This window comes from Ruditapes philippinarum, unplaced genomic scaffold (assembly GCF_026571515.1).
Source record: "Ruditapes philippinarum isolate M1 unplaced genomic scaffold, ASM2657151v2 ctg6050_1_1_1_1, whole genome shotgun sequence".
NCBI classification, from domain to species: domain Eukaryota; kingdom Metazoa; phylum Mollusca; class Bivalvia; order Venerida; family Veneridae; genus Ruditapes; species Ruditapes philippinarum.
The window spans coordinates 86,296-113,210 of record NW_026866049.1 but is presented as its reverse complement, the minus strand read 5'-3'; the positions used below and the strand labels follow the sequence as shown (position 1 = coordinate 113,210).

General features: G+C 33.6%; 4 protein-coding genes across 4 annotated transcripts; all 4 read right to left on the bottom strand.

The window, feature by feature from the left end:
- Window positions 1-1,927: 1,927 nt before the first annotated feature.
- LOC132731124 (uncharacterized) lies at window positions 1,928-4,324 on the bottom strand. Its single transcript, XM_060717250.1, has 4 exons — window positions 4,130-4,324; window positions 3,535-3,612; window positions 3,202-3,311; window positions 1,928-2,245 (listed from the first exon to the last, which is right to left on the bottom strand). Exons 1-4 carry the CDS (start codon window positions 4,164-4,166, stop codon window positions 2,042-2,044), a joined length of 429 nt encoding a protein of 142 aa, XP_060573233.1. The 5' UTR covers window positions 4,167-4,324; the 3' UTR covers window positions 1,928-2,041.
- Window positions 4,325-6,399: 2,075 nt separating this feature from the next.
- On the bottom strand, window positions 6,400-8,330 carry LOC132731117 (uncharacterized). Its single transcript, XM_060717242.1, has one exon. It carries the CDS (start codon window positions 8,173-8,175, stop codon window positions 6,757-6,759), a length of 1,419 nt encoding a protein of 472 aa, XP_060573225.1. The 5' UTR covers window positions 8,176-8,330; the 3' UTR covers window positions 6,400-6,756.
- Window positions 8,331-10,455: 2,125 nt separating this feature from the next.
- On the bottom strand, window positions 10,456-23,803 carry LOC132731123 (atrial natriuretic peptide receptor 1-like). Its single transcript, XM_060717249.1, has 13 exons — window positions 23,720-23,803; window positions 23,070-23,246; window positions 22,678-22,782; window positions 21,024-21,095; window positions 20,248-20,413; window positions 19,216-19,365; window positions 18,643-18,859; window positions 18,217-18,357; window positions 17,177-17,369; window positions 16,528-16,717; window positions 15,481-15,564; window positions 14,037-14,128; window positions 10,456-11,372 (listed from the first exon to the last, which is right to left on the bottom strand). The coding sequence occupies exons 1-13, from the start codon at window positions 23,753-23,755 to the stop codon at window positions 11,325-11,327; spliced, it is 1,671 nt and encodes a 556-aa protein (XP_060573232.1). The 5' UTR covers window positions 23,756-23,803; the 3' UTR covers window positions 10,456-11,324.
- Window positions 23,804-24,256: 453 nt separating this feature from the next.
- LOC132731122 (receptor-type guanylate cyclase gcy-28-like) lies at window positions 24,257-26,675 on the bottom strand. Its single transcript, XM_060717248.1, has 4 exons — window positions 26,515-26,675; window positions 25,847-25,977; window positions 24,980-25,088; window positions 24,257-24,711 (listed from the first exon to the last, which is right to left on the bottom strand). Exons 1-4 carry the CDS (start codon window positions 26,546-26,548, stop codon window positions 24,503-24,505), a joined length of 483 nt encoding a protein of 160 aa, XP_060573231.1. The 5' UTR covers window positions 26,549-26,675; the 3' UTR covers window positions 24,257-24,502.
- Window positions 26,676-26,915: the final 240 nt, after the last annotated feature.

Below are 26,915 nucleotides of genomic sequence, written 5' to 3'. Positions count from 1 at the left end.
AAAGACTGCAGAGCCCCGGACCGTGTTGTGCGAGAGAAAATTTGAAAGAAAACCAAAACGATTTTCGAAAAAAAATGCTATTTTAACTAGTTTTCAAGGTCGCAGTAAGGTCGTGGTTTATGTGTGAGGGCACCTTAAAGTAAGTTATCAGTTACTCGTATAATGCGGAACTGGCGAAGGGAAATATTTTACTTAAGCAAGAAAATGTTTCGCGGGGATTTTAGGGTCATGCACGTGAAATATTAGTGAACACATTCATACAACCCTTTCAACTTACAGTGACCTCTCATACGAAACAGACTATACAAAACATTACCACAGTTAGGCAAACAAACGACGACACAACAGTTAGGCGAATACCAACCAAATACAACATAACACGGAGGATACAATATACCAGTGATAAACAGAAAACGATACACAGGTTACATATTATTAAGGCTTTTTCAATTAATGTAACATGGACAATTATAAGTATGTAAAAAATATCAGATTAATGAAGGAGGGGTTTCTAGAATTGCAGACACCGTTTATTCCTGCGTGATCGTAAGAGGCGAGAAAATGGTTCGAACAACTGGATTATATGCAGCTTATGGCTCCGGTAGGTTTTTATCCTGCTGGGCTTTGAGTTATAACACCTTAGGTTAGCCAAACTCATCTTTCCTGTTCCGGCGCCATAAATGACTAAATTGTGTTAGTGCGCCTGAATATAATATAATAATAATAATAATAATAATAATTATGATAATAAAAATAAAGAATCAGGGCTAAAGATAGTCACGCTCCGACTTAAAAGTGGTGTTCAATTCCCTACACTTTATACACATGCACTAGAATCAATTATACCAAAGGATCAAAACAAATTACACTTAGATGTACTATAGTTGCCACAAAGCACTAATATCGGCCTGGTGTGAATATAATTAAACGTTCAAGAGAAAGAATGAAAATTACAACATCTACAAAAAAAAACAAGAACCGTCTTAATCAGTATTCAATTTTCAATACATACAGCATTCTGATAAATTATCCCGATGGACCAGACAGAAAAATAACTAACAAAACTAAGATGATGAAGACGAAAATTATTAGCAATATAAAATAGAGAAAAACATGATCCATAAAGAAAGCCCTACACGGAAAACATGAAAATGTTGCAGGCTCGGTTTGATTGAGCCTGTTCAAGGACGGCAAATGGAAAAAATGCAAGTTTTCCCTCCAAAGCCCCCCTTTGCACCCGGGCCTAAGCAGAATTCCACATTTAAACACCCCAATTTAAAAACAAAAATATCTTCACTATTTGGGCTAAAATTTGCAAAGGGACATATCAAAAATCATTGATTTACATTGGGTTTCAAACCCCTTGATACTTTATCAAAGCATTATGTACTATATTTTGAGGCACATTCACAATTCATTATAACTGTACCATAAAAGTCAAATAGTGCTTTTGGGCAGAAGGGACCAAAATATTTCAATATCCAAAAATTAAAAAATAAAAAATTATTTATATTAGAAACTTTTTTTGAATACATAATATCTTTCAATATTAAAATCATAGAACTGTACATGTACCACATGTGGGCAGTGTAAACTATATTAAAGGAACTCTACTAATGGCAGACAGCCTAAAGACATAAAATTTTAAAATTCTTACATAGAGCAAGTGGAGTTCTTTAAATGGAAAAATATGCAAAGGATAATGAATAAATACACTCAAAATTAAAGAAGTTTTTTGTGCGAATCCTAACCCAAGTTGAGTGAAAGCGTTGCAATGCTTTTCATATTTGTGTCATTTTGGACAATAAAAATGATTATTTGAGGGATATGAAAATTTGCACACAAGTTACTGGTCCAGACCTTCATGTATATATCAAATGTACCTAAATCTCGGGCCAGTCATGTAAAAAAAAACTTTAGAGTCCCTTTAATGATACACTGCCGAGTGCCGACTGTCGCATGTTTCTCCTTTAAACAGTCAAGATAAAATTTTACATTGTCATATCTTCTGCTATCTAAAAATAGCATAAGTTTGTGTATTTTATTGCTGGTCACTGTATTTACAAACTAGCACAGGCACGTGTGAATGATGAACAATATAGTCGCTAACACTGCCCAGTATGGTTCGTCTGACCACGCCCATTCCCCGACTCCCGGTTACAATGATGTCAATATTGTGATCTTTGGCGGCCAGTACTATAGATTCGCCAGCAGGCTCGTGTAGGCGCTCAACTGAGTATTTCACCTGTATCAAGAATAAAAAACAACAACACGTGGTTAAAAATGATAAAAAAAAACCATCAAACAAAGAAAAACAACAAACAAAAAATAACAAACAAACAACAACAATACACATCTAGATATAATTATAAGATGGCCTTGTATACGTATGTAACTTTGATGCGCGGGAATTTTAATTTAAATACTAGTATAGGGCTACTCCTTCAAGTGCTAATGATATAGTTAAATGGGACATTTAACGACTTGTAGCACTTGACACGATACATAAACTGAGTGTTGTTTAAAATGTTGATAGTGTAGTAGTCACGGACCTTAATTAGTACGAGATAGGTTGAGTACGTTAGTATATGTTTCATAACCTTTGATTGGCTGTAACCCTTGACGGCGAAGGGCACAAACTTGACAAAGGGCCGATTCTGGGTGATTCATCTAGAAGCAACCATTGGTGATACTAATCCGTTCATAAGCGAGACATATTAGTTCATCCAGATCTAATATACAAACATCTAGATAGATAAGTTATTTAATTTAAATTTGCAAGGTTCTACAATTGACTGGAAGGCTGCGTTCCATATGAACGTTGCTCTCTCCCTTTTTACGCTCACATATTTTTTACATACGTACATGCGATACAATACCAATAAGTTAAAATGTGTGTACATAGCTAGATGTTAGCAATCTATCGATCTATGAACAAAAACAATAAGGACCCTTACAATACATTTACGGACCGTTATAATAAATTATAAATAAAAATGTCTTACTACATGTACTGTTACAAGACAATATTTTTTTATATTTTGTAACGTTCGAAGCGTAGCAAAAAAAAAACAGCCATGGAAAAAATTAATAAAGGGTAAAGCCGCATTTAGATTATCCAGTCGATTACCAAAAGTCATTATCCCGAAGTTTGACTGAATTACAAAGTTGCGATTTTAGTAAATGATGGAGTTGCCTTACATTATATTGTTTGACGGTGTCATCAATGTTCTTCAAGACTTTCTGTACTTCCTCGTCATGTTCGGCTATCATGATGGGAACCACTCCAGGGTTTGTAAGCTGGGCAATGGCTGGCAATAATAATAATGATAAGATAAAATAAACCAGCGTTTTATTATTCAACATTATCGTAAAAATCTCGTTTTATAAACATTCAAACGGAACTTAACGTCTCATTACACTTGAAGAGACAAGAAAATTAAAATTATAATTTTACGAATTTATCTCTTTGAGGAGGATATCATAATGCCGGTCAAATGTGATTAAATGAAATTTTAACTTCTTCTAACTTACGAGGCAGATTCGCTCCTAACTCAGCGCAGTAAACAATAATCAAAGTATCACCATCCTTGTAGAAATGCTCCATAAACCCTGAAAAAGTACAAGATTCCTTAAAGTTGCAATTAGTTCATTAATTTGTTTTACATGTATGTTATACAACATTCAATTTGTGACAACTATATGTAGCAACCGTAAATACGACAACTATTTTGAGCATATTTTGTTTATCATTGAGTATTATTTACGTATTTTGTACAATGTTATAATTTATATCACAAACTCCTATATTTGCGCAGTCATTTAATTTGTCGCCTGTCAGTGTAATATGTGGCATTTGTCATAAATAAATTATGAATTTAAATGCATTTTTTACATTTAGTCTCGCCAATTTGCAGTTTCAATAATAAAAATAAGACAAACGCAAATTGGGCAGAAATGTTTAACCAGCGAATGACTGATGCACAGACTTTAATTGACAATTTTGTCAATTAAAGTCCGTGGCTGATGGGAAGCATTATAAAGTTTTATTTAAATGAAAAAATATATAAAGTATGCCTCGTAGATAGCTACTTATATTACTGAATGAAATAAGTGAACAGTAACTTACAAACGAATGCATTAGTTGCGTGTTTGCTTCCGTCCATAGCAATCAAATTCTTCGACTGTTTGTAGTAACTTCTGCCATTTTTTTCCCTCTCTCTCGATATTTGTGTTATAATTATATTAATTTAAGTATTATTACTATATAAAAACCAAAATCTTCTTAAGGCTACTTTTCCTTAATATCGCGTTTATTTTAATAAACACTTCATAATTATTTTAACAACAGTGACACTTAAATATATCATACTGCTGCTTTTGCGTTCGGAAAACTCCGCTGAGTGCCGAGTTACCATCATCATTGCCCAAGTTTGACGAAAAGAGCCGAAAAGTCGCGATTGGCTGACTGATAAACTGATACTTTGGACTTGTTTATATGACACAAAACAAATAAATGGTTAAAGTCCTATGTACAAAATACTATTATATTAATATAAAAACTGTTGCTGTTAAGTTGATTTAGGACGACAGTGTTGAAAACATACATATATACACCACTTAATTAGTGTTCAGTAATAATTTACGGTCAAGCGATCACTGAACCTTTGAAAGAACTTGAATTACTAATGATATATCACTTTAAGTACTATGAAAGAGTGGATAGTCTAAAGAAGTAACAAGTTTAAATCTTTAAAGATACCACATGAAATATATAAATATTCCCCACGCCAAAAAAAAGAGAAGTATCATTGAAACAATAAATAAATAAACAAATGAATAGATAATAATAATAACAATAATAATGATAATAATAATAATAATAATAATAATGATGATAATAATAATGATAATAATAATGATAATAATAATTTTAATAATAATAATAATAATGATGATAATGATAATAATAATAAATAATAGTGATAATAATAATGATAATAATAATAATAATAATAATAATGATAGTAATAATAGTAATGATAATAATAATGATAATAATAATAGTAATGATAATAATAATGATAATAATAATGATAATAATAATAATAATAATAATAATAATAATAATAATAATAATATTAATAATTATAATAATAATAATAATAGTAATAAAATGATAATAATAACAACAACAATGACAACAAAAACTGTCAGTGATCGCCGTGGCGAAGATATAACTAAGTCAGAAATACTTTACAACTTACGAAAGAAGTAGATAATTCCTTTACAATGATATTGCATGTTATTTCTTTATGTATATACTCTTTACAGCGTAATTTAGCGTTATAATGGCTTTAAGGATTATCTGTCCCTTAAATAATGCAATGAACAAATATCTATTCTAATACATGTATTTCTTTTTCGGAATTTGACGGAAAAACAGCGATTAATCATCTATTGAACAACAAGGTCAGATTAAATATAACAATATATATTATACGTATGTTTATTTAAAGCTATACACCAGGTCAATCACGTCTATCTTGATATTAAATATAATAAAGATAAACTTACACTCATAGTGATACATGTATAAACATAATATGAAATCATGATTTTAAACTTTTTTGTGTTACACTTACTTATGTAATATTGTTAATTAATTTTTTCAAATTCTGACTGGCTTAATCACCGTTTTTTTTTTGCCATGCCAGCTTCCCTGATTCATGTGATCTGGTTCGTGTGTTCTGGTCTAGAAAAATCCACACTTAGAGCTAAATCAGGATAATCATATGTTATTGCTATAAACTCTGTACATATAACATAAAAAAGTACATTAAATACAAAACAAAATACAAACTATACAGAAAAGAAAGTACGAGTATGGTTGACTCACAAGATTAACCAACATATAAAAAAAGCAGATTGAAGCAAATTTGGTTTCAAAATTTCCACATTAAAAAAAGGATATCGTTAAAAATGACTTCAAAATACACACAAAAAAAAAATTTTTTGCGTAAGTAAAGTATAAAAGCAAAAAAAAGAAAAAATATAAAATTTAAGCATCAGAGAGAAAAAAAACTTCGTTTTTTTAGAAAAAAAACAAGTAATGTTTTAATTTTTTTTATAAAAAAGGGTTTAAAAGAAAAGATAAGCAAAAAAAATGTGAGAATGTAACAAATTAAAAAATATATACAACTGAATATCTTTTAATGATTTTTTGAATATAACTCTCATTTTTAAACCACTTATGATAGGATCTTTGTAATTAGTTTTGTTTTACAAAGACCGAATTCGTTGCTACGTTTTATAAACGTTAACATCCGTCAGATTTTTTTTCTCTTTTTTTTTTATCTCAAAACCATTAAAACATACTTAAAATTTACAGTTAACATAAATCATATAAAATAAGCTTGTGATATCATTTTATGAAATTAAAGTTTTCTTTATAAATTCTTGGATACCTCAAGGGAGGACACACTTGATGTATACCTAAAACAAGCTATACAACATGAAATTCACAAATCAAAATATAAAGGGTTAGTTTAATGGTTACATATATTTTTTCATATATTTCAGCAACGTCATACCGCAATAAATCACGTCTGCAATATGAATTTTACCTTCCAGGTATAAAATAATTATGTCAGATACATAATTATCGTCATTAGTTTTCAATGTTTTATTTTTAGTTTAAAACCCAGTAACAGTAATAGGTTACTGATGTTATATTGTTATCTTATTGAAACATAATCACTGTTTCTCGGAATCATTTGTCATCATCTTAATCATAGATTTCTGCACTAATCTCATAGTTTGATTTAGGGTCACCCCTCCATCTATACACTGGTATCCTCCTTTCTTGGACTTTATGTTCACGTCATTCGTATCCTTCAATTTATCTTGATCTACTGGGGCAGGCCCAAAATCGATGGTACCAAGAACGCTAGAGAGGTCGACCTTTCTTGGAGTCGTTGGTGTCTCTGTCTGAAGATTTGCAAGCGTTTCTGTTGCCATAGTAATCTTAGATTTTTCAACCTGTGCTGTCTCATGCCTATTCGTATACTTCAATTTATTTTCATCTACTGGGGCAGGCCCAAAATCGATTGTACCGAGAACGCTAGAGAGGTCGACCTTTCTTGGAGCCGTTGGTGTATCTGTCTGAAGCTTTGCAAGCGATTCTGTTGCCATAGTAATTTTAGATTTCAAATTACATTCTTCAACCTGTGCTGTCTCATCTTTATTCTGACTTTCATCTGACACTTTAGCTTGTCTCATTTTATGTGTTGTAGTTTTGTAAAGAGTTTTAACAGCATCAAATCCCATTGTTGAGATGTCCATAGCCGTTGCGGAACTTTTTGCCGTTGCTAAGCCGCATTGATTTAACGTCAATTGTTTTGTAGTTTCTCCACGTTGTTGCCATCTTGTATGAAGTAAATTTGTAACTTCGTCTTCGTTTATAATTCTCTTGCTTGCTTTAAGCTCAACTATTTCCTTATCCACTTCTTCTTCAAATTTTTTCAACGACATTTCTTCTTTTGCCCCATAAATTATTATTTTAACCAGACAGTTTGCTTCCTCAAGTGGTATATATTGACCACCGGTTATATGTGCCACTGCCAGATAAAAATCCTTATATGCTTTTATACTTGGCTCACACCCAGCAACGTAAATTCCAATTCCTTTGGCAGCTAATGCTCTTGCAATCTCCATTGGGTCTAAACCAAGTGGGCAACCCTCAGGGAACTTATCTCGAAAGGCACCAAGACCGTGTGGTGGTGCATCCGTAATGAATACACATATTTTAGTTGCTTCTTCGCGCCAGGATAGCTTCAACAAATCGTTCATTGCGTCGGCAACAGCTTCAGGTATATCACCGCCGCCACCAGCGTAACAGTCTCGCAGCCATTTCTTCATAGTTCCGACTGACTCAGTAAAATCATGTACTCGGGTAACAAAAGATTCTTCTACCGGTGGATGGTCACGGTATTCTATTAGAGCAAGATGCACGTCACAGTTCTCACTTTCAACAATTTCATTTACGATCTGTACAATATTGTCCCTAGCCTCTGTTATGTAAGGATCCATACTTGAAGTACAATCTATTACAAACGCTAAATCTAATTTTGCCTCTCCTTTTTTAGCCAACTTAGTTGGATGAAATGTTGCCATTTTATTTCTTCTCTAGATAAATCACAACAATCGAATGAAATTATCACGCCTTGAAAACGTTTCGTAAAGTATGTGTGAAGTTAATCTCCAACTACTATACTAAATACATGTATATTACTATTATTCCAGGTACTGCTCGTTTTAATTTACTTCCGTGTTGATACCCGACATATCATAAACTATTTAAACAATGTGTCTTCTATATCGACTTAATTACTGATTAGTCGGCCTTAGTTTAAGGTAACATTTCTTCAATCCTTGTGCATAACTAAGATAAAATTAGTTCAAACAATGGATAGTTTGAAAATAATATATTGATTGGATAAAAAGTATAATTATTGAATTCTGTAACGTTAAATGTATAATTTGACTACCGTAACGACACACAAGGTTAGCTTTTAAAAAAGCTAGTAGCGACTCGCTTCGTAATTTTTTTCAAGGGGTGTGTTTAAATGTAAAAATGACAGTTCTGTTAGCTGAAGAGACTTCAGCGAACATCAAAGTAAAAGTGAAGTCAACACTGGCCCGGTGCCCGATGGCCAGTGTATATAAGTTCAGGCCAATGTAAATTTAAGAAAATTTTGTTAATTATTTAGTAGAATAAATTCAAAACTGGAATTCGGGCCAGTAAATTCAAAATCTTAAACTCATTGACTGAAAGTTCTCTGAGTTCTCTCAGTTAAACCAAGATGAGTATGAGTATATATGAAGGTGCATGTAAACAGATTGAATGAAGAACCTATGTCTATGCACATTTACTATATGGCCTGTTGACCTTGACCACAAAATGTTAGATAGGTAGATTTCATAAAGATGTCTCTTTATACAAAATTAAGTTGTAATACATGTATGTTATTTAGTATTGGAATGAGAGGCACAAGTCCTAAAGTAAACACAAGTTGTCAATCAATTCAGCCAGAAAAGCCGGGATCCTATTAAAAAATATAGGGATCCCGGAAATTGACCAGTCTAAGAAGATGTTTTTCAGATAAGCCGGGATCCTATTAAAACATATAGGGATCCCGGGAATTGACCAGTTCAAGAATATAGTTTTCAGAAAGGCCGGGATCGTATTAAAATGTAAATAGATCTCACGGATTGGCCAGTTCAAGTATATAGTTTTCAGAAAAGCTTGGATCGTTTTAAAACATATTGGGATCCCGGGATTTGACCAATTCAAGAAAATAGTCTTTGATTTTTCCAATTAATTAGGCATATAATTATAAGTATTGTGATTTCCGCATTTTAAGTTTGTTAATCAATAGCTCTAAATATATCTATATTCTAAGTTAAATTAATTTAACGTTCATTATATACAATAAAAAAAATAACGTTTAATGGCCTTTCATTACGACAACAATCAACACAAATATAGTTCATTAGGTTTTTCCTCCATATCTTATACGATCCCGGATCCCGGGCGTCCCGGATCCCGGCCAGTAAATACATACACTAAATACCGGAAAGGATAAAATGACCGGAAAAAAGGAAAAATAAAAAATGCACAGAAGCAGATGTACACTTATGTTAATTAACCAAACGAAAACTTACTACAGAGAAAACAGGTGAAATCGCTAAATCAGAAGTCAGTGTAAATATGATTTATTGAAAAGACAAACATTTTCATCATCATTATATCTTTGCGCTCAAAACAATACTTGCTGAATTTTAAAAATGGCGTGAAAATTGAAGGTTTTTTGACGCTATGTAAGATTAAATTTGATTGGTTAAATAATTTTGGATCCTAGCCCTGATAGATAAATTTTGTAGAAAGCTGGAAGCCAAGCTTCGATTAAATTTTTGGATAGCTTCGGAGTTTTAGGTTGTTTCTCAGTAAAATCCTACCGTAATACCGGCTCGCCGTGGCGAGCCGGCATTACTGCACCTTCAGAACTATTTTTTTCATATGTTAAGTATCTAACATTTTCTTAAACCATTATTAAATCATTATTAAACACATACTTTGAATTAGAAATATGCATATTTGAGGCATAATGTATCTTTAATTAAGGATATGATTTTATAAATATTTACACATGTTTAAAGATTAATAAGTTTTTAGTTTGTCATTGTACAATGTATATAAATAATACACCCAAGTTTCATAAGGTTTTATTACACAAATATAGCATGTTTATGGCAATGTTAAATTTATTGTTAACATGTTACTAATTTATTGTGTCGTCTTAAAGGATAAAACATGACGCTTTTTACAATCTTCACTTTATTTCTTATTTCTATTTCTACATTTTAACGCATTGCGTTGCATTAAGGTAAATGTCTTCATCGCACAAAAATTTCCATGTTATGGTAACATTTTCGACTAATTAATCACAAAGAAGTTTAAACACCCTAGAATTCCACAAGATAAACTCTGATAATATGGTTATTACTTACAATTCAAACAAAGTAAGAACAATTTCAATGGTTTTAGGTTCTGTTTATTTGTATTAAGGATTTAATTTACATGTATTTAAATATTGTTATTGGTATAACATTGTATTTATTTCAATTTTACAAGTACTTTTAACTTTGTTTTAGCAAAGGAAATATTTAAGTGCTCAAAAATTGTTTACTTGTTATCTGATGATCAGATTAGTACTTATTAACAAAAACTAACATTTGTTGAATTCTAACATGAAAAAGTACAAAAGCCCATCACAATCAGCACCGTCATAATACCTACAATAACAACAAAATATGAGAACAAAAATCGGTCAAGGTAGGGCAGTATTCCCAACAAAGTCAATACATTAAGGACCACTAACTAGGAAGTCAGCAGGTCATCGAACAAAAATAGAAAAAGGCACAAGGGTGAAGGACGGGTAGTTCAGGACCCTTCAGTAAAGGAAATCATAGAAAATCAATAAATGCATTATAGAAGATAATTAAACAAAAAAGTTTGGCATAGCGGGAAAGGGACCGGTGGGCTAGGGAGACTTCAGTTGCTTAGTAACATATTTATTTCGTTCAAAAACATAGCATTGAATTGTCAGTTAATGAATTGCCATAGGGGTCTTTCAATAAAATAGGGTTATTATTAAATAGAAATAAAAAACATTAGTTGTTGTTGTTGTTGTAGTAGTTTATGTGACTGTTCAGCTGTTCACAAGTTGTCATCGTAAATATTTCTCTTACGTAGCAACAGTTCAGCATTTGGATCCTATCAACCAGTACGTCATTTCACTTCCTTTACCCTGAAATATTGAAATAATATTCATACGTTTGATTTAAGTTTGTCATAGAATTTAGGTATAGACCAAACTCTTGATTCGTGATCAAAAGGAAATAACTCACGTACCATGAATAAAAGACAGTTAGAGTTATGCCCCTGGCTTTGTTTTCTTTTTTAATTTTGACCAGTCCCCGTCCCCGACCCTAAAGTCCCCTTCCCCTTCACCCCTTTACTTTTGTTGGCCTATTTATTAATCAATAAATCGTCTTCTTTAATTTCCTTGTCGGTTTCTATTATTATCATGTATTACAACAGTAATCATCCCGGGCGTGCTTTGCCTCGTGCCTCTGTCCTGTTTTTGTTTGATGTTCTGCTGGGCTCTTTGTCGCTAGTCCTGTGTTGTGTTGACTGAACACCGCCCATCATTGATCTTGTTTTTCTTCTCTTATTATGCTCCCCGAAAAATTTCGGGGGAGCATATAGTCGTCGGGTTGTCCGTCAGTCCGTCAGTCCGTTCGTACGTCCCAATTTGTGTCCAGCCCATAACTTAGTTATTTGAAGTCGGATTTTAAAACTATTTCACAGAAATGATCACCATATTGAGACGACGTGTCGCGCGCAACATTTGGGTCGCTACCTTGAAGGTCAAGGTCACAGCATGACCTTGCATCAAAATCGTGTCCGGTCCATAACTTCTTTATTTGAAGTCAGATTTTAAAACTATTTCACAGAAATGATCACCATATTGAGACGACGTGTCGCGCGCAACATTTGGGTCGCTACCTTGAAGGTCAAGGTCACAGCATGACCTTGCAGCAAAATCGTGTCCGGCCCATAACTTCGTTATTTGAAGTCGGATTTTAAAACTATTTCACAGAAATGATCACCATATTGAGACGACGTGTCGCGCCCAACATTTGGGTCGCTACCTTGAAGGTCAAGGTCACAGCATGACCTTGCAGCAAAATCCTGTCCAGCCCATAACTTCGTTATTTGAAGTCAGATTTTAAAACTATTTCACAGAAATGATCACCATATTAAGACTTCGTGTCGCACGCAACATTTGGGTCGCTACTTTGAAGGTCAAGGTCACAGCATGACCTTGCAGCAAAATCATGTCCAGCCCATAACTTCGTTATTTGAAGTCGGATTTTAAAACTATTTCACAGAAATGATCACCATATTAAGACAACGTGTCGCGCCCAACATTTGGGTCGCTACTTTGAAGGTCAAGGTCACAGCATGACCTTGCAGCAAAATCTTGTCCGGCCCATAACGTCGTTATTTGAAGGCAGATTTTAAAAATATTTTACAGAAATGATCACAATATTGAGATGACATGTCGCGTGCAACATTTGGGTCGCTATCTTGAAGGTCAAGGTCACAGCATGACCTTGCAGCAAAATTGCTCTCGGCCAGTAACTTCGTTCCTTGAAGTCGGAATTAACAACTATTTCACAGGGATGATCACCATATTCGACGTGTCACATGCAACATTTGGGGCGCTACCTTGAAGGTCAAGGTCACAGCATGTCCTTGCAGCAAAATCGTGTCTAGCCCATAACTTCCTTATTTGAAGTCTGATTTTACAACTATTTCACAGAAATGATCACCATATTGAGACAATGTGTCGTGCACAACATTTGGGTTGTTTTTACACTTTGAACTTTGTCTGTGACATAACTCTGACACTACAAGAGGTATACCTTCCTGTGTCCAAAACCTATTCGGGGAGCATCACCCGGTTCAACCGGCTCTTGTTTTATTAGTGACAGTTGTAGCGAGTTACCGTCAATTTGCCGCTCCTCTATATCCTTTTAGCTGTTAAAATCTTTGTTATTAGCGTCTTGGTGTCCGGCAGAGATAGATGAAAAGCATGATGTTCCATAAATAATATACTATTCAGATAAGTGTCTACGGCAATGTTGTGATATCAGTCAACCCCACCCTTCTACTTGCATATTTTATCATAATAAAATGATTGCAAAATTGGTATATTTTGATACAATTTATGACAAAAAGGATTTCCATATAAAATAACTAAATTAAATAATAATTGAATTCCGACAGCTTGTTATGGTTTATATAGATAATATGTGTCCGCCAGCTTAGCTCAATAAGCTCAATTAAGAAAGCACCGGACAAGACAAAAGTTCCTCATTGAGTAAGGACATAGGACATTGTGTCTGAAAGTCATTATTTGCCTCTCATCCATGATTCGATTAGAAATAATGTGGAATTAGTAGTACAATCTGGAAGAAGGGTGATTTAAGTCACTTCTGGAGAAATTTGTAATAGCTGGTAAGTTATCCGGGAAATTCATGATATGGACAAAAATGTGTTAAAATAGGCTTGAAAATCAAACAAACAATTAAATGATGTGTGATGCATTGTTAAATCACGTTTAAAAAGACAATTTCATGATGAATACTTAAGTTCTGAGTATCTTAGCAACATATATGTCATACAGTGAATCTTATCTGTATTTTTATTTTAATGGTCATAGAAATCATTTTATAGGTTAGTAAGATTTCCTTCCTTATATGGTAGCAATGGTAGCACATGCGGTTTAATACTCATTCTAATCCAATAAACGCTTTGTTACTTTACAATAATTCTTTATTATGGCTAATAACATGCGTTTCTCGAACCATTACTTATTTTCGCGTGATTAACTTTAACCTACCTTTATTTCTATTGATCCCCTCACTTCAGTTTGAAATTTGTTACAAAGGTCGAGAGCTGTCTTGGCGCTCTGGCTTAGATGAATCTTCATTGCTAAAATAAATATTAAAAGAGGAAACATGTTTAAGAAAAAGAACGAAATTCTCTCGAACCACCTTAAATCATTCCTCTTTTGTTTTTAACAATTAAAGGTACTCTTTTCTTGATCAAATATCAATAGGATGAAGTAAATGAAAAAATACCGCCAAAGTTTTTTTTTTTGTCAAAACGAAGACGTCGTCGTTTATCATCAATTTACAAATATTGCCGAACTTCAAACATGTTTGAACATACCTGTAGATGAATTATATAACTATCATAAGCATAACTGCATTTTTAGCTCGACTATTCGATAAGAATAAGTAGAGCTATTGTAGTCACCCGAGCGTCGGCGTCGGCACTTATGTTAAAGTTTTTGTAATAGTTCAAATATTTTCAAAGTCCATTGACATATGGCTTTGAAACTTTGCACACTTGTTCACCATCATGACCCCAACCTGTAGACAGGAGGAGGTAACTCTATCAAGCATTTTGACAGAATTATGCCCCTTTTTCGACTTAGAATTTACATTAAAGTTTTTGTAATAGTTCAAATATTTTCAAAGTCCATTGACATATGGCTTTGAAACTTTGCACACTTATTCACCATCATGACCCCAACCTTTAGACAGGAGGAGGTAACTCTATCAAGCATTTTGACAGAATTATGCCCCTTTTTCGACTTAGAATTTACGTTAAAGTTTTTGTAATAGTTCAAATATTTTCAAAGTCCATTGTTATATGGCTTTGAAACTTTGCACACTTGTTCACCATCATGACCAAACCTGTAGACAGGAGGAGATAACTCTATCAAGCATTTTGACAGAATTATGCCCATTTTTCGACTTAGAATTTACGTTAAAGTTTTTGTAATAGTTCAAATATTTTCAAAGTCCATTGACATATGGCTTTGAAACTTTGCACACTTGTTCACCATCATGACCCCAACCTGTAAACAGGAGGAGGTAACTCTATCAAGCATTTTTTTTTACTATCAAGCACTAAGAATAGTCGAGCGTTGTTATCCTACCGACATCTCTTGTTGATATATATACAAGTTAAACAAATGGCGTACGCGGCATAGTAGTTAAGGTAGTTTGCCGTGAGTTCGAGTCCCACAAGATAATATGGAATCTTTCATGGAGGAAGCTATCCAGCTAGTTTATGGAACGTCGGTGCCCGTTCGTACGGAATTGAACTGAGGAATTCTCCTCTGACATGACCTTATTGCAACAAAAGAAAAATATATCTACAACATTTGTTTGAGCCGGAGTTAAATATTCCTCACTCAACATGCATCCATTTTACAGTGATACCACTGCCTTGGCATTTCAAACACCATCAAAGCATAATGAAAATCACTATACCTTCACCAGTTGACTCCATTCTGCTCGCAATGTTTACAGTATCGCCAAATAAACAGTACCGTGGCATAGTTCTCCCGACCACACCTATAAAATTTATACCTGATTATAAAATAATGCAAAAAATAGTTCCAGACACGAATTTTGTATCATTCTATACTCAGTATAGTAATACACCGATCTTTATTTTTTAACATGTAGCTTCATATGAAAGCTGTACGTTTACAGGGGATACTAATTAAGCCATTATCTTTTTTTGTCAAAAATGATAAATCAAACCTCTTAACCTTTGCTGGCATTGGGTTCACTGTGCCTTATTTCAAATAATTAATACTGTTTGTAATGATATTTTAAAGGAAAATAATCTTTTCATTTACAAAATGTTTTATAAAAATACTTTTTTCATTATTAATCAAAATCTGGAAACAAAGTGATCCATCGGAAGCATTAATCACAAGAGAATTGCAGACTCGGTTTGATTGCGTCTTTACATGAGAGATAATGAATATGTGCAACATCCCTCACGCCCCCTAGCACCGGCTTGAGCGGTACTCAATTCTCAACACATAAAAGTGCTGGCATCAATGATCCCGAAGGACCAGAAAAATATAACAAAACTGAAGTGAAGGACGGGGCAACTTTTTACAGCTGCCACACAGCACTTGACACCTGCTGTTGTGAAGTATAAAAATCTGGAAACAAAGTGATCTCTCAAACTTGTTCTTCCATTTTTTTTTTATTTTGCTCGATCTGTTTTCCTATTCTACATGACATTTCAAGAGATTTGTATGGCATTGTTTTAATCATATGTGCCTTATTTCGCTTACATATAACCAGTAAGCACTGATACTTATAAATTCATCTTCAAAAATTCTGTCTGTATCTGTATTAAATTAAAATTTATTACAATAATATTAACGATCAAACTGTTTTAGTAATCTCCTTGACTGTTCTTTACGGTCGAGCACCTGAAACTTTTACAATTGTTTATTATTTAATGCATTGAACACGTTTTATTAACTTTAGTCTTCATGGGAGAAAAAGTCAAACCTGCTGCACATGGTCCAGTGTTTATACCAATCCTTAGTTGAAGTATTGTTTCCGGTCTGTGCTCTATTTTGAACTCTTTTGCACATTTTAGCAGATCCAGCGACATTAAAGCAATCTCTTCGGCATGTCTGTGCTCGTTTCTAACAGGCAGGCCGCTGACAACCATGTATGCATCACCTATAGTTTCTACCTGAATGATATACTACATAATTATGGAAGCTGCATTTTATGCTGTATATAGAAACATCGATATTTACCTGTAGTTTCGAGGCGCCTGTTGGCAAGTAAATAGGGTGGTTGAATTCAAACAACTCCTTATTGACGTTTTAGAGTTCGAATCCCTGTTTCATCTAAAGGTCGCTTTATGACTTAGCATTTAGCCGCTTGCTGCTACAGATTCTGTCCAGGCGACAAGTGCAGATCAAGATCAGATATCATGCCAATGTCACCTTATCATAGTCAGCACAAGTCGCTATTCGGTGAGTAAATATTTTCAAATTTTCCATATAAATGATTTGTTGAAAGGTGGACAAGTCAATTTAACATTTTTAACATGGGAAGGTTTAATTGTGACTATATTCCACAAAAATTCACGTGTAAAATATGTGTTAGATATGCATTTCGTAGTTGTTATATAATCACATAATACCTTGTAGACATCACGTTGTGATATTCTTGCATCAAATGCTGAATACAAATCGTTCAAAAAGTCCACTATTTCTATCGGAGTACTTTCTGACGACAAAGCAGTGAATCCGACAATATCAGAAAAATATATGGTAACATTTTCAAATACTTCCGGTCTGACAATTTTCCCACATTTCAAATCTTCAGCAACTGTCCTGAAACAAAATAAACCAGATGAAATAACAGATCAAATGCTAATAAAGAATCAGGGAAAAATTGTATAGAGGTTATATATCGTTTGACAGGTGGCGATCCAGTCCGAAATACGATTAGGAGCGAGCGATCTAATCATCATAACATGAAGCACAATTCATGGCTAGCAATCCAATCTGACACATCATTTCGCGACTGACGATTCAATCTGATCCGCGACTAGGGGCTAAAATTCCCATTAGATACAACTTTTGATACACCCTTTGGGCCTAACGATTGATCTGGTAGACCTTTTGGGATTAACAATTAAATTTGATACACAACTCGCGGCTAACAAACCCATTTGATACACCTTGTTGACCAGCAACGATTCAATCTGGTGGACATTTTGGGGCCAATAATTTTATCTTGATACATGATCCAAAATTAATTTACTGCTGGACAAGCTGGTATTTAAGCATAATGTACTTCCACATCTACTCAGTTGAGTACGATATAATGATAATTGCTTAAAACAGGCTTGTGAAGTTGTAAAGACTAATTTGGATCGCATTAGGGAGGAGCACACTGTGAAGGGTTTGGCCGTCCGCACGTACATTCCTATCAACGTCCTCTTATGCTTGCCCAACCAATATTTGTGACGAGGACTTACTTCGTTAAACTTTGTAGGAATATTGCCGTTGGCTAGGGCCTCAGTGACACTGAGTGAGAATGTTTTGGTCTAAAAGGTATGTAGAACTTATGAATGACAATACTCCTATCATATACTAGTATATGACATTTTGTCTTTCGTTATTTCTAACACTAAGATATAGAAACTTAAGAGAAAGCAGAAGAAATCGTTTATACGTAGGCAACATTCTGTAAAGTAGGGTGTCAGTTTTCTGTTTCTCCTCGATCAACGCAGCTGTTCTCTGCTCTACAATGGTCTCCAGATTCACAGCGTATTTTTCTAACATAAGAACCATATTGTCTACTATATTCACCTTCCTGAAAATATAACAATATACAGAATAGAACACTTAGTAAGGCTACAAAATTAGTCTTCTGACTCCTGATGAGCAACAACTGTTCCAAAAAGTTTCATTTCATATTTAACCAACTCATTGGTTTATACAGAATTATTGATTTTAGCTGCTTGTGTAGGAACCTATAATATAAGCTTATAGACACTCTTTTGAATCCGTTCTTGGAACCAACCAGTACTGAGCAATGACAAAAGTAACAAAAATACTTGTTCTTAGCAAACATAGAAATTTTACAAGAAGGGCCTACCTCCCTTGACGTAATTCTCTTGTTACATATCTAATGTCTGACATTGGCGGTCTACATTCTGGTTTATCCGACCAACATTCGTTCAGTAACTGGATCATCCTCTTTCTCGTGTTGTAGCCAACCATCCAATCGTTCTCAATGTTGTCTTCAGCCTCGTCATTAAAATTTTTTGGGCGATACGGCGGAACTTCTCGTGCTTGAACGCGTTTTATTATTTCTACAAGAAAAATATTATATTTACCTAGGAAATATTTTAAGAATAATAACATCTTTCCTAGCGGAGGAATACATTTCATGTGAAATGGCTTATTTGCATACAACATGCACTGCTGCAACTGCCGTTTAAGGTATTTGAAAAACTGCTAGAGTTTGTAATAAATATCTACAAGCAAAGAATCATCCTCAATATTGGTTAATGGAATTAGTACAACAAATATTGTTTTTTTATGCAAAGTGTATAAAAGTTCTTGATACCTGTGTGATACTTGTATTTTAAGACAAAACGAAAGACAAAACGAAAGACAAAACAATTCCCATTTACATATAGAGATTTTTGAAAAAAAATCAAAGTACCTTCAGGTGAGGTTGCTACGGTATCGTATGGACTTCGTCTGTATAGAATCTCAAACAACACAACGCTAAAAGAGTAAATATCCGCTTTTTGTGTACCCATATTTATCTGCATGCTATTGTCTATGAGCTCAGGTGCCGTCCAAAACATACCTAAAATAAATCTGTAGAATTACTTATCCCCATTGACAGAAAGTCTTACATACAGATGATAATTTGGGCTAGTATATTCAACACAAAAAAGATATGATGGCCGTTACCTTGACAAAGGGCGACAAAATCAACTGTCGTATTGCCCTGATTGTCCAACAGCCTGTCCGAACAGAATTACATGTATAAACAATATTATAATGACAAGTAAAAATGATTCAGACAAAAGTGAGTCAATGAGATTTTACCGGCCCTGCTTTAACCCATTCTTAATGGCATTAAGTATTAGCATTAGGAGGCGGGATGGATTTATGAAAATCGAGGAATATTTTCAAGATTTGATTCCATAATCGTGAGACATTTATTAAAACAAATGAAATGTAACTATTCTGTTGAAAAAAAAGTTTGTTTTATAAGACAAATCTATTACGAAAAATAAATACATAAGTATATAAAAAGAATCGGTTTATACCGGTATTTTTTGAAAACTAAAACAACAGCTGTGTATTTAGCCCTATTCAGATGTATGAAAATAGTTCCGTTGTTATATCATTAATAATAAAATTTTGACCGTACAAAACAATTAAGATCAGCATCTTTTGTTAGTTAACCCAAAATGATCAGCCAAATCAACATTCATTTCTTCAGTGAAAATATCATAGGATAGAAATACGTTTTATATGAAACGGCTCATTTGCATACAATATACACCTCATTTACATATACATTTGTAATTTGCACGGCTGTGTCATACCGTTTTAAGGTTTTTGAAAGCTTCACGGATATGTAATCAATATTAACAAGTTAATGATAACCCTGAAAATTTGTTTACAGAAATTAAACCACAATATGTTTTCATGAAAAGTGTGTAAAAGTTCTAAATACCTGTATAATACTTGTATTCTGTAAGATTACGACGCCTATTTAGATTTCTCATTCTTGTAAGCCCATAATCAGTCACCTTTAGCACCCATCTGTTGTCAACTAAACAGTTGCTGCTTTTAATGTTGCCATGGTAACGTAACGGAGACGAATGAATATAGTAAAGTGCCTTCAATTAAAAAGAAGTATGACCTCTGATGAGCGTTGGCAACAATTGTAAATGCAATATGGTTTTCAGAATATAAAAAAAAACACATGTGTCAGCAATCTATTTTATTCGAAGAGATGCTTCATGATATTAGCAAATTAACTCAGCTTTAGATGTGTTTTTAAAATTTCCATTAAATAAAATTCTGTATTATGTATTTAAGTACCAGTTCATAAAACCTTTGCTGAATGCCACTATTAGGGCCAAAATCGATTTCACCAAAGTCTCAAAAGATGCTTAGATAATCGGCTTAAACGGAATGGTAAATGCATGTGTGTGTTTTAAACTATCTTATGACATTAGAACGAAATATTATGCCCATCTTAGTGTAGATGGAGAGTGTACAGGGTAAAGTAAAAAATCTTTATTTTCTCAGAATATTCTAAGAAATGTTAAATAAATCAGAAAAATAACATGCCTTGGGAGCAGTAATACTACAAGAAGATAGGTAAAAATTGCAGACCTCGTTTGATTGAGTATATTCATGAGAGGTTATAAAAGATGAAGCATCACCCATACCCCCTAGCACCGTCTAATCTGTTGCTTAACATATCCTATCAATCTTACTTACATTTGTAAGGTCATTTATAAGCGAGACCTTAAACAACCAATCCAGCTTGATATCTTCATTTTCAATAATGTCCTGAAAATATATTGCACTATAGTTATGAGATAAATTGTTTATGACAATGACATATGTTACAATATAGAATTAATATGAACATTTTATATGTTAAAAAATAAAATATGTCTACACCCGGCCCCATGGGCTTATAAGTAACCTTGTATAATAGGCTAAAATAAGAACATGTGATCAAATGCTATGGCATATAGCTATAGTCAGCTGCACATGTTAAGATGATGAAAAATATAAATATATGCATGTATATACATGTACATGTATAATATATACATGAATGTTAATAATTACAAACAATGTGAAGTCTGAAATTTATGAATATATACTGATTTTTACCTGATCTGAAATGCCTTAACAACAAAGTTTGCCTTTTAACGAATATTGTCATATAGTAATATACAATTTTTCTTCATGTTCAGTTATGTTTACAATAGGTCATTTCAGACATCATAATAAGCTTACATCTTCATACAGTTGTTTATACATCTTGGTAATTAAGTTTATTCGAAATGTAGATTATACAGTCAAAGAACGGATAAATAATCGGCGCGACATTTTATTTCCGCTTTAAAGACGCTGCTCTCAATACGAGACAAAAATCTTTGCTGTTCGCATCCGATTACATTATTTTAAACTCAAAGTCGGTAATCGTTCTCCTGGAAAAATATCTTACAGTTTTATCTCATTCACGAAGAAAAGGAAAGTTACTTGAAAAAGACAAAAACAGAATGAAAAACAGAATTGCTTCCGACCCAAAAAAATGACACTATTAGAAACAAAGCCAGCATTTATATGGTTTTAAAATTTACGCTCAATCAAAAAGAAATGATAATGTGAATTTAAGAGCTATCTTGTCAAAAGTACAAAAAAATGTCGGGAGAATGAATTCCAGGAGATTATTGGCCAAATATACAGAATATGAATTTCAAGGGCTGACTAGCCCAGTATAAAAAAACAAGAATTACAAAAGCTGATTAGCCCAAGAGCTGACTTGCCCAATGTACAGAAAAAATCGTTAAATGAAGTTCAAGAGCTGATTAGCCCAATATACAGAGAAAAATCGGGAAATAATGTATAGATTACAAGAGCTGATAAGCCCAATAAAGGAGAATGAAATTTTATTTCTGACTAGCCCAATATACAGAAAAATATCGGGAAAATGAATTTCTACAACTGATTAGCCCAATAAACAGAAAAAATTCGGGAAAACAAAGTAAAAAAATCTGATAAAATAGAGAAAATAAGAATCCCTAAAGAAAGCTAAAGAAAGCCCAACACGGCAAAATGATAAGCCCAAAAAAGTAGAATGAATTTAGAGTGCTGATTAGCTCCAAATACAACAAAAAATCGGAAAATGAATTTCTAGAGCAATATGCAGAATAGATTTCAGGAGCAGATCGAGTGGTCCAATACACAGAAAAATATGGGAGAGAACTGACTAGTCAAATATACAGAGAAAAAGGTGTTTTTTTCAAGAGTTGATTGGCTCAATGCAAAGAAAGAAACATGAGAGAAAGAATTTTAAGAGCTAACTTTGCACACCAAAGAAAACCCTGAGAGAATCTATAAAATGAAGGGCATTTACCTCAAGGCTACCTTTGTTACAATATGCTGTGAGTAAGCATGGTCTGCATTCTTCAATACACATGCCAATAAATGTGTTCACGTTCTCATTCCGTAGATCTCGCATCTACAAAATAATAATACACCTGTTTTTGAACTGTACATCTATGTCCCTGAAAATACCAGTTCAGAAACTCTTGTTTATGAAGTGTGCAAAGTAATAACATTCTAATTACGAGTACTTTCAAAGTTTTTATTAAAAACAATAATTGGCAAGCAAGGCAATGCCGGAATATTACATTTTACCGCAATATCGCTTACGCTCATAGGATGGAATATAAAAAATTCTGTATTTCTAAAAGTAAAGACAAGGTACTATATGCTCAAGATATGCATATGTGATATTGTATTCACCGCTTTTAGTTCGTGTAAATCAGTCTGTGTTAGGGATATACACTGAGGGTTCAAACATTTGATGGCAACAACTATCCCCTTGTAGAACCCAATCTTGGAAAATAACTGGAGATTATCTGTGACATCTGATATCCGGTCACCAGCAGATTTTGACCCTGCTACGCTGCGTAGACTTAACTGAAAAATAAATTTTTTATTAAAGATAACGTGTATTTGAGGCGCCGCCATATTGACATTCTTTTTTTTTAAATAATGACGTCAAAGTGGAGAAAAAAACAATTCCAAATGTTTCAAAATCTGTTACACAGGCAAAAAATCTGTTGCACCACATTATTCAAGGATATACATTGAAGAAAATAATAGTCTGCAAGCATTGTTCCTAAAAATAATTATAATAAATTATAATTATCCCCACTTAACAAAGATCACACCTAAAATATACTAATATGGGCCATCTTCATAAAGGTGCCGCATACTTTAGAATCCGCGCGATTCATTTAAAAATATCACTAACACACAGTGCAATCAAAGGTATTCTCAAAAATTACCAAATGAACTGCCAATCATAAAGTTTCTTACTTATTTGGAGCCAACTGTCAATTTTTGAATTTTAACTTTTTCTCCTCATTTGTATGATACCGGTAGTTTACCTGACTTATACTGTTTGTGAACCGGGCCTTGGACATTCGGATATCATCGCCATTTATCGTCCACAACTTAAGTTCTACTTCCCGATCAAAACTTGGCTCTCCTGACGGTAAAATCATAAGTCAATATTAAGTAAAATATAAGAATTCACATTCAAAAAATATTCTGTCTACCATATATCCTAAAGTTTATCCCAAAAGGTTTGCAATTGATGTTTCCGGAACAGTGGGAGAGACTTGTGAAACTTTTTTTATCATATTGTAAATACATTTTTACTAATTCTATATCATAATCAGTATTAAGCCTATTCTGTGTTAATTAAAATACTCTTTCGCAATGGGAAGTTATGTTATGTAGATTTAGTGTTGGACAATAGGAAGTTACATAAATGTAGATTACGGCGTTTGACAATCGGAAGTTATATGATGTAGATATACAAGTGTACGATAGGAAATTACAAAATGTAGAATTTAACATGTTTGACAAAGGGAAGGTATATTATGGATTATTAAAGTGTTTAACAATGGTAGGTTATATGATGTAGCTTAAAATGTTTGACAGTGGGAGATTATATAATGTAGATTTGACAATATATAGTATTATGAAATTTTGATAAAAGTTTGTCAACTGAAAACCGCCTCCGTGGTCGAGGGGTTAGAGTCGATGACTTCTAAACCATTTACCTCTCTGGCATGGGTTCGATCCCCGGGAGATGCTTTGGTAGTTTAGCGCGGAGGAAGGGAGTCTAGTACTGGTGTAACTCTCCAGGAAAGATGGTTAGGAAACTACCCGCCTATATGACTGAAATACTGTTGGGAAAAAGGCGTAAAATGAAACAAACAAACAAATATTGTCAACTGAAGTTCAAGAAATGTAGATTTTGCTGATAATGAGTCGCCATGTACAAACCTGTACCAGAGGTAGCCTGTGACACTTGCAGCTGAACCTAGGACAATGGCGACGACAGTAAAAATAGAAATTATTAATACCATATCTGAAAAAATATAAATCACATAACATCAAAATTTACCTAACATAATTGGCATGAACAAAAATGAACAACTAATTTGGAACTAACTCTAACTTTTAGATTTCTGAAAGCTATAACAACAGCCTGGTGCCAGACCCGACGCCAATAAAAACAGTATTTTGTCCCAATATTTGAAAAATTAATGAAAAATTTGCCTGTTATTGACCATTCTACTTCAACAGGTCATATTAATTAACAATAACATTCATGTAAAAACCTTAGAAAGGCTTACTTGATTTTTCAGGTGGGCAGTTCTCATTTAAGAACCCACATGTTGGAGTGGAAGGCGGAGCTTTACCACCTGTTGTTTCCCATACAATTTCTTTAAGAATCTGAATTTTCTGAAACAGTAGAATTTATACCTAATTGACATCCATCAGAAAAATACGGAATGAACTACCTTATCAACAGTTCATTTTGTCTATGAAAATAGGGCTGTATCATTAAAAGCAGACTGCCTACAGATTCATACTAATTTTCATGATTTTTTTTATTTACAATTTATTTTTTAGTACAATATTGTGAAGTGAAGAAAAAAAAGTAATTTACACTTTGCAAACGGGACTTTCAATCCACGTTAATTACCAAAAAGAGGTCATAATATGCATTAATAGCCCTTACGGCGATAGTCATGATGTAAAAATATATGGCGATAAAAACTGCAAACTCTGTCCTTATTAAATAGCACATAGCCTTGCATCTTTTCACTTTTCTTAAAATCTTAGTACATTTTACCCAAGTTTGATTTCCTTGAAATAATTCCGCTCATCTGGAGGTAAGCAGGTTGAAAATTAACAGTATATTCAACAACAAATCTAGAAAATTTATGTAGTGAAGACAATCATGGAAACTGCACCAATCCTGTATACCATGTCGCTTATCAATGCCATACATATTCAATAAACCTTTTTACAATACATTTTTGCATAGTAACGGATGTTGCATTTCGCGCATGCGCATTCTGCGTAGGGAAATAATGTAAGCTACATTTTAGCATACTTGAAGGCTTTAATTGACGTGATTTCAAGTTATGTCATCCAGGAATGACTAAAAGCGGTAAATACTTAAAACGTGAATTGATATGTACTGTAATTCTTACCTCACTATCTACAGAAGTCAGGGATATTTCCATTGCGACATGAAATTCTGTTGCACCGGGTACCAGATCCCAGACCCAATAATCTGGTTCCCTGTCGCCATTGTCGTCAACTTTGACATTTCCTGTCATACCTATCATGGTAGAAATACATTTTTCTTAACATTTTTTGTATTTGTATTAAAGAGCGAGCAATCCATAGATTATAATCCTAACCCAAAACCTCTAACCCTAACCCATATACTAACCATTACCCAGAATACATACTAACCATAATCCTTGACCTAGCTTATCTCAATGATTTAAAGAGAAACATTAAATTAACTCTTAAATATTGAGGAAATAATTTTGTGTAAAATCTTAAAAATAGCTGCGGACATATTTTGAAGTATAGCCTGTAAAAGTTGCAAAAAGAAGATACGAAGATACATGTAAATGAAATTCTGTTGCATCCTGTAGTTTATAAGAAATTTAAAAGGGCTGGTTTCCTACTGGAAAATACATTTTTAATTCATTCCAGTTTCCTGTCACCACTACTTATATGCATGGCATACAATTTGTGTTAAAAATACATTGATTTGTTAATGATGTTTTTAGTATCAGGTTTGGCAAATTATGTTTATACATGTATTTTATTTTGTTGCATTACCATACATATTTGTTCTGCTCACCTCGAAACGTTTTGCCCTTGGCTCTTTCAAACATGAGCGTTCCGTTCCGCGGATTCTCGTTATTGGCGAGAGTCTCATTCAGAACAAGAAGATACAAATAAACAACATCATGAAGAAACGCCGAATATTCTGATCCCTATAATAAATATACTCAAAATCTGAAAACCAAAAGATATATGAGCCGCGTCATGACAAAACCAACATAGTGGGTTTGCGACCAGCATGGATCCAGAGAAGCCTGCGCATTCGCGCAGTCTGATCAGGATCCATCCTGTTCGCTATCAGTTTTTCTACTTGTTAAAACAGCATGGATCCTGATCAGACTGCGCGGATTTGCGCAAGGCTGGTCTGGATCCAGGGCGGGCCCGAAAAACCCTTCGGGGTTTTTGGGCCTTACCGGC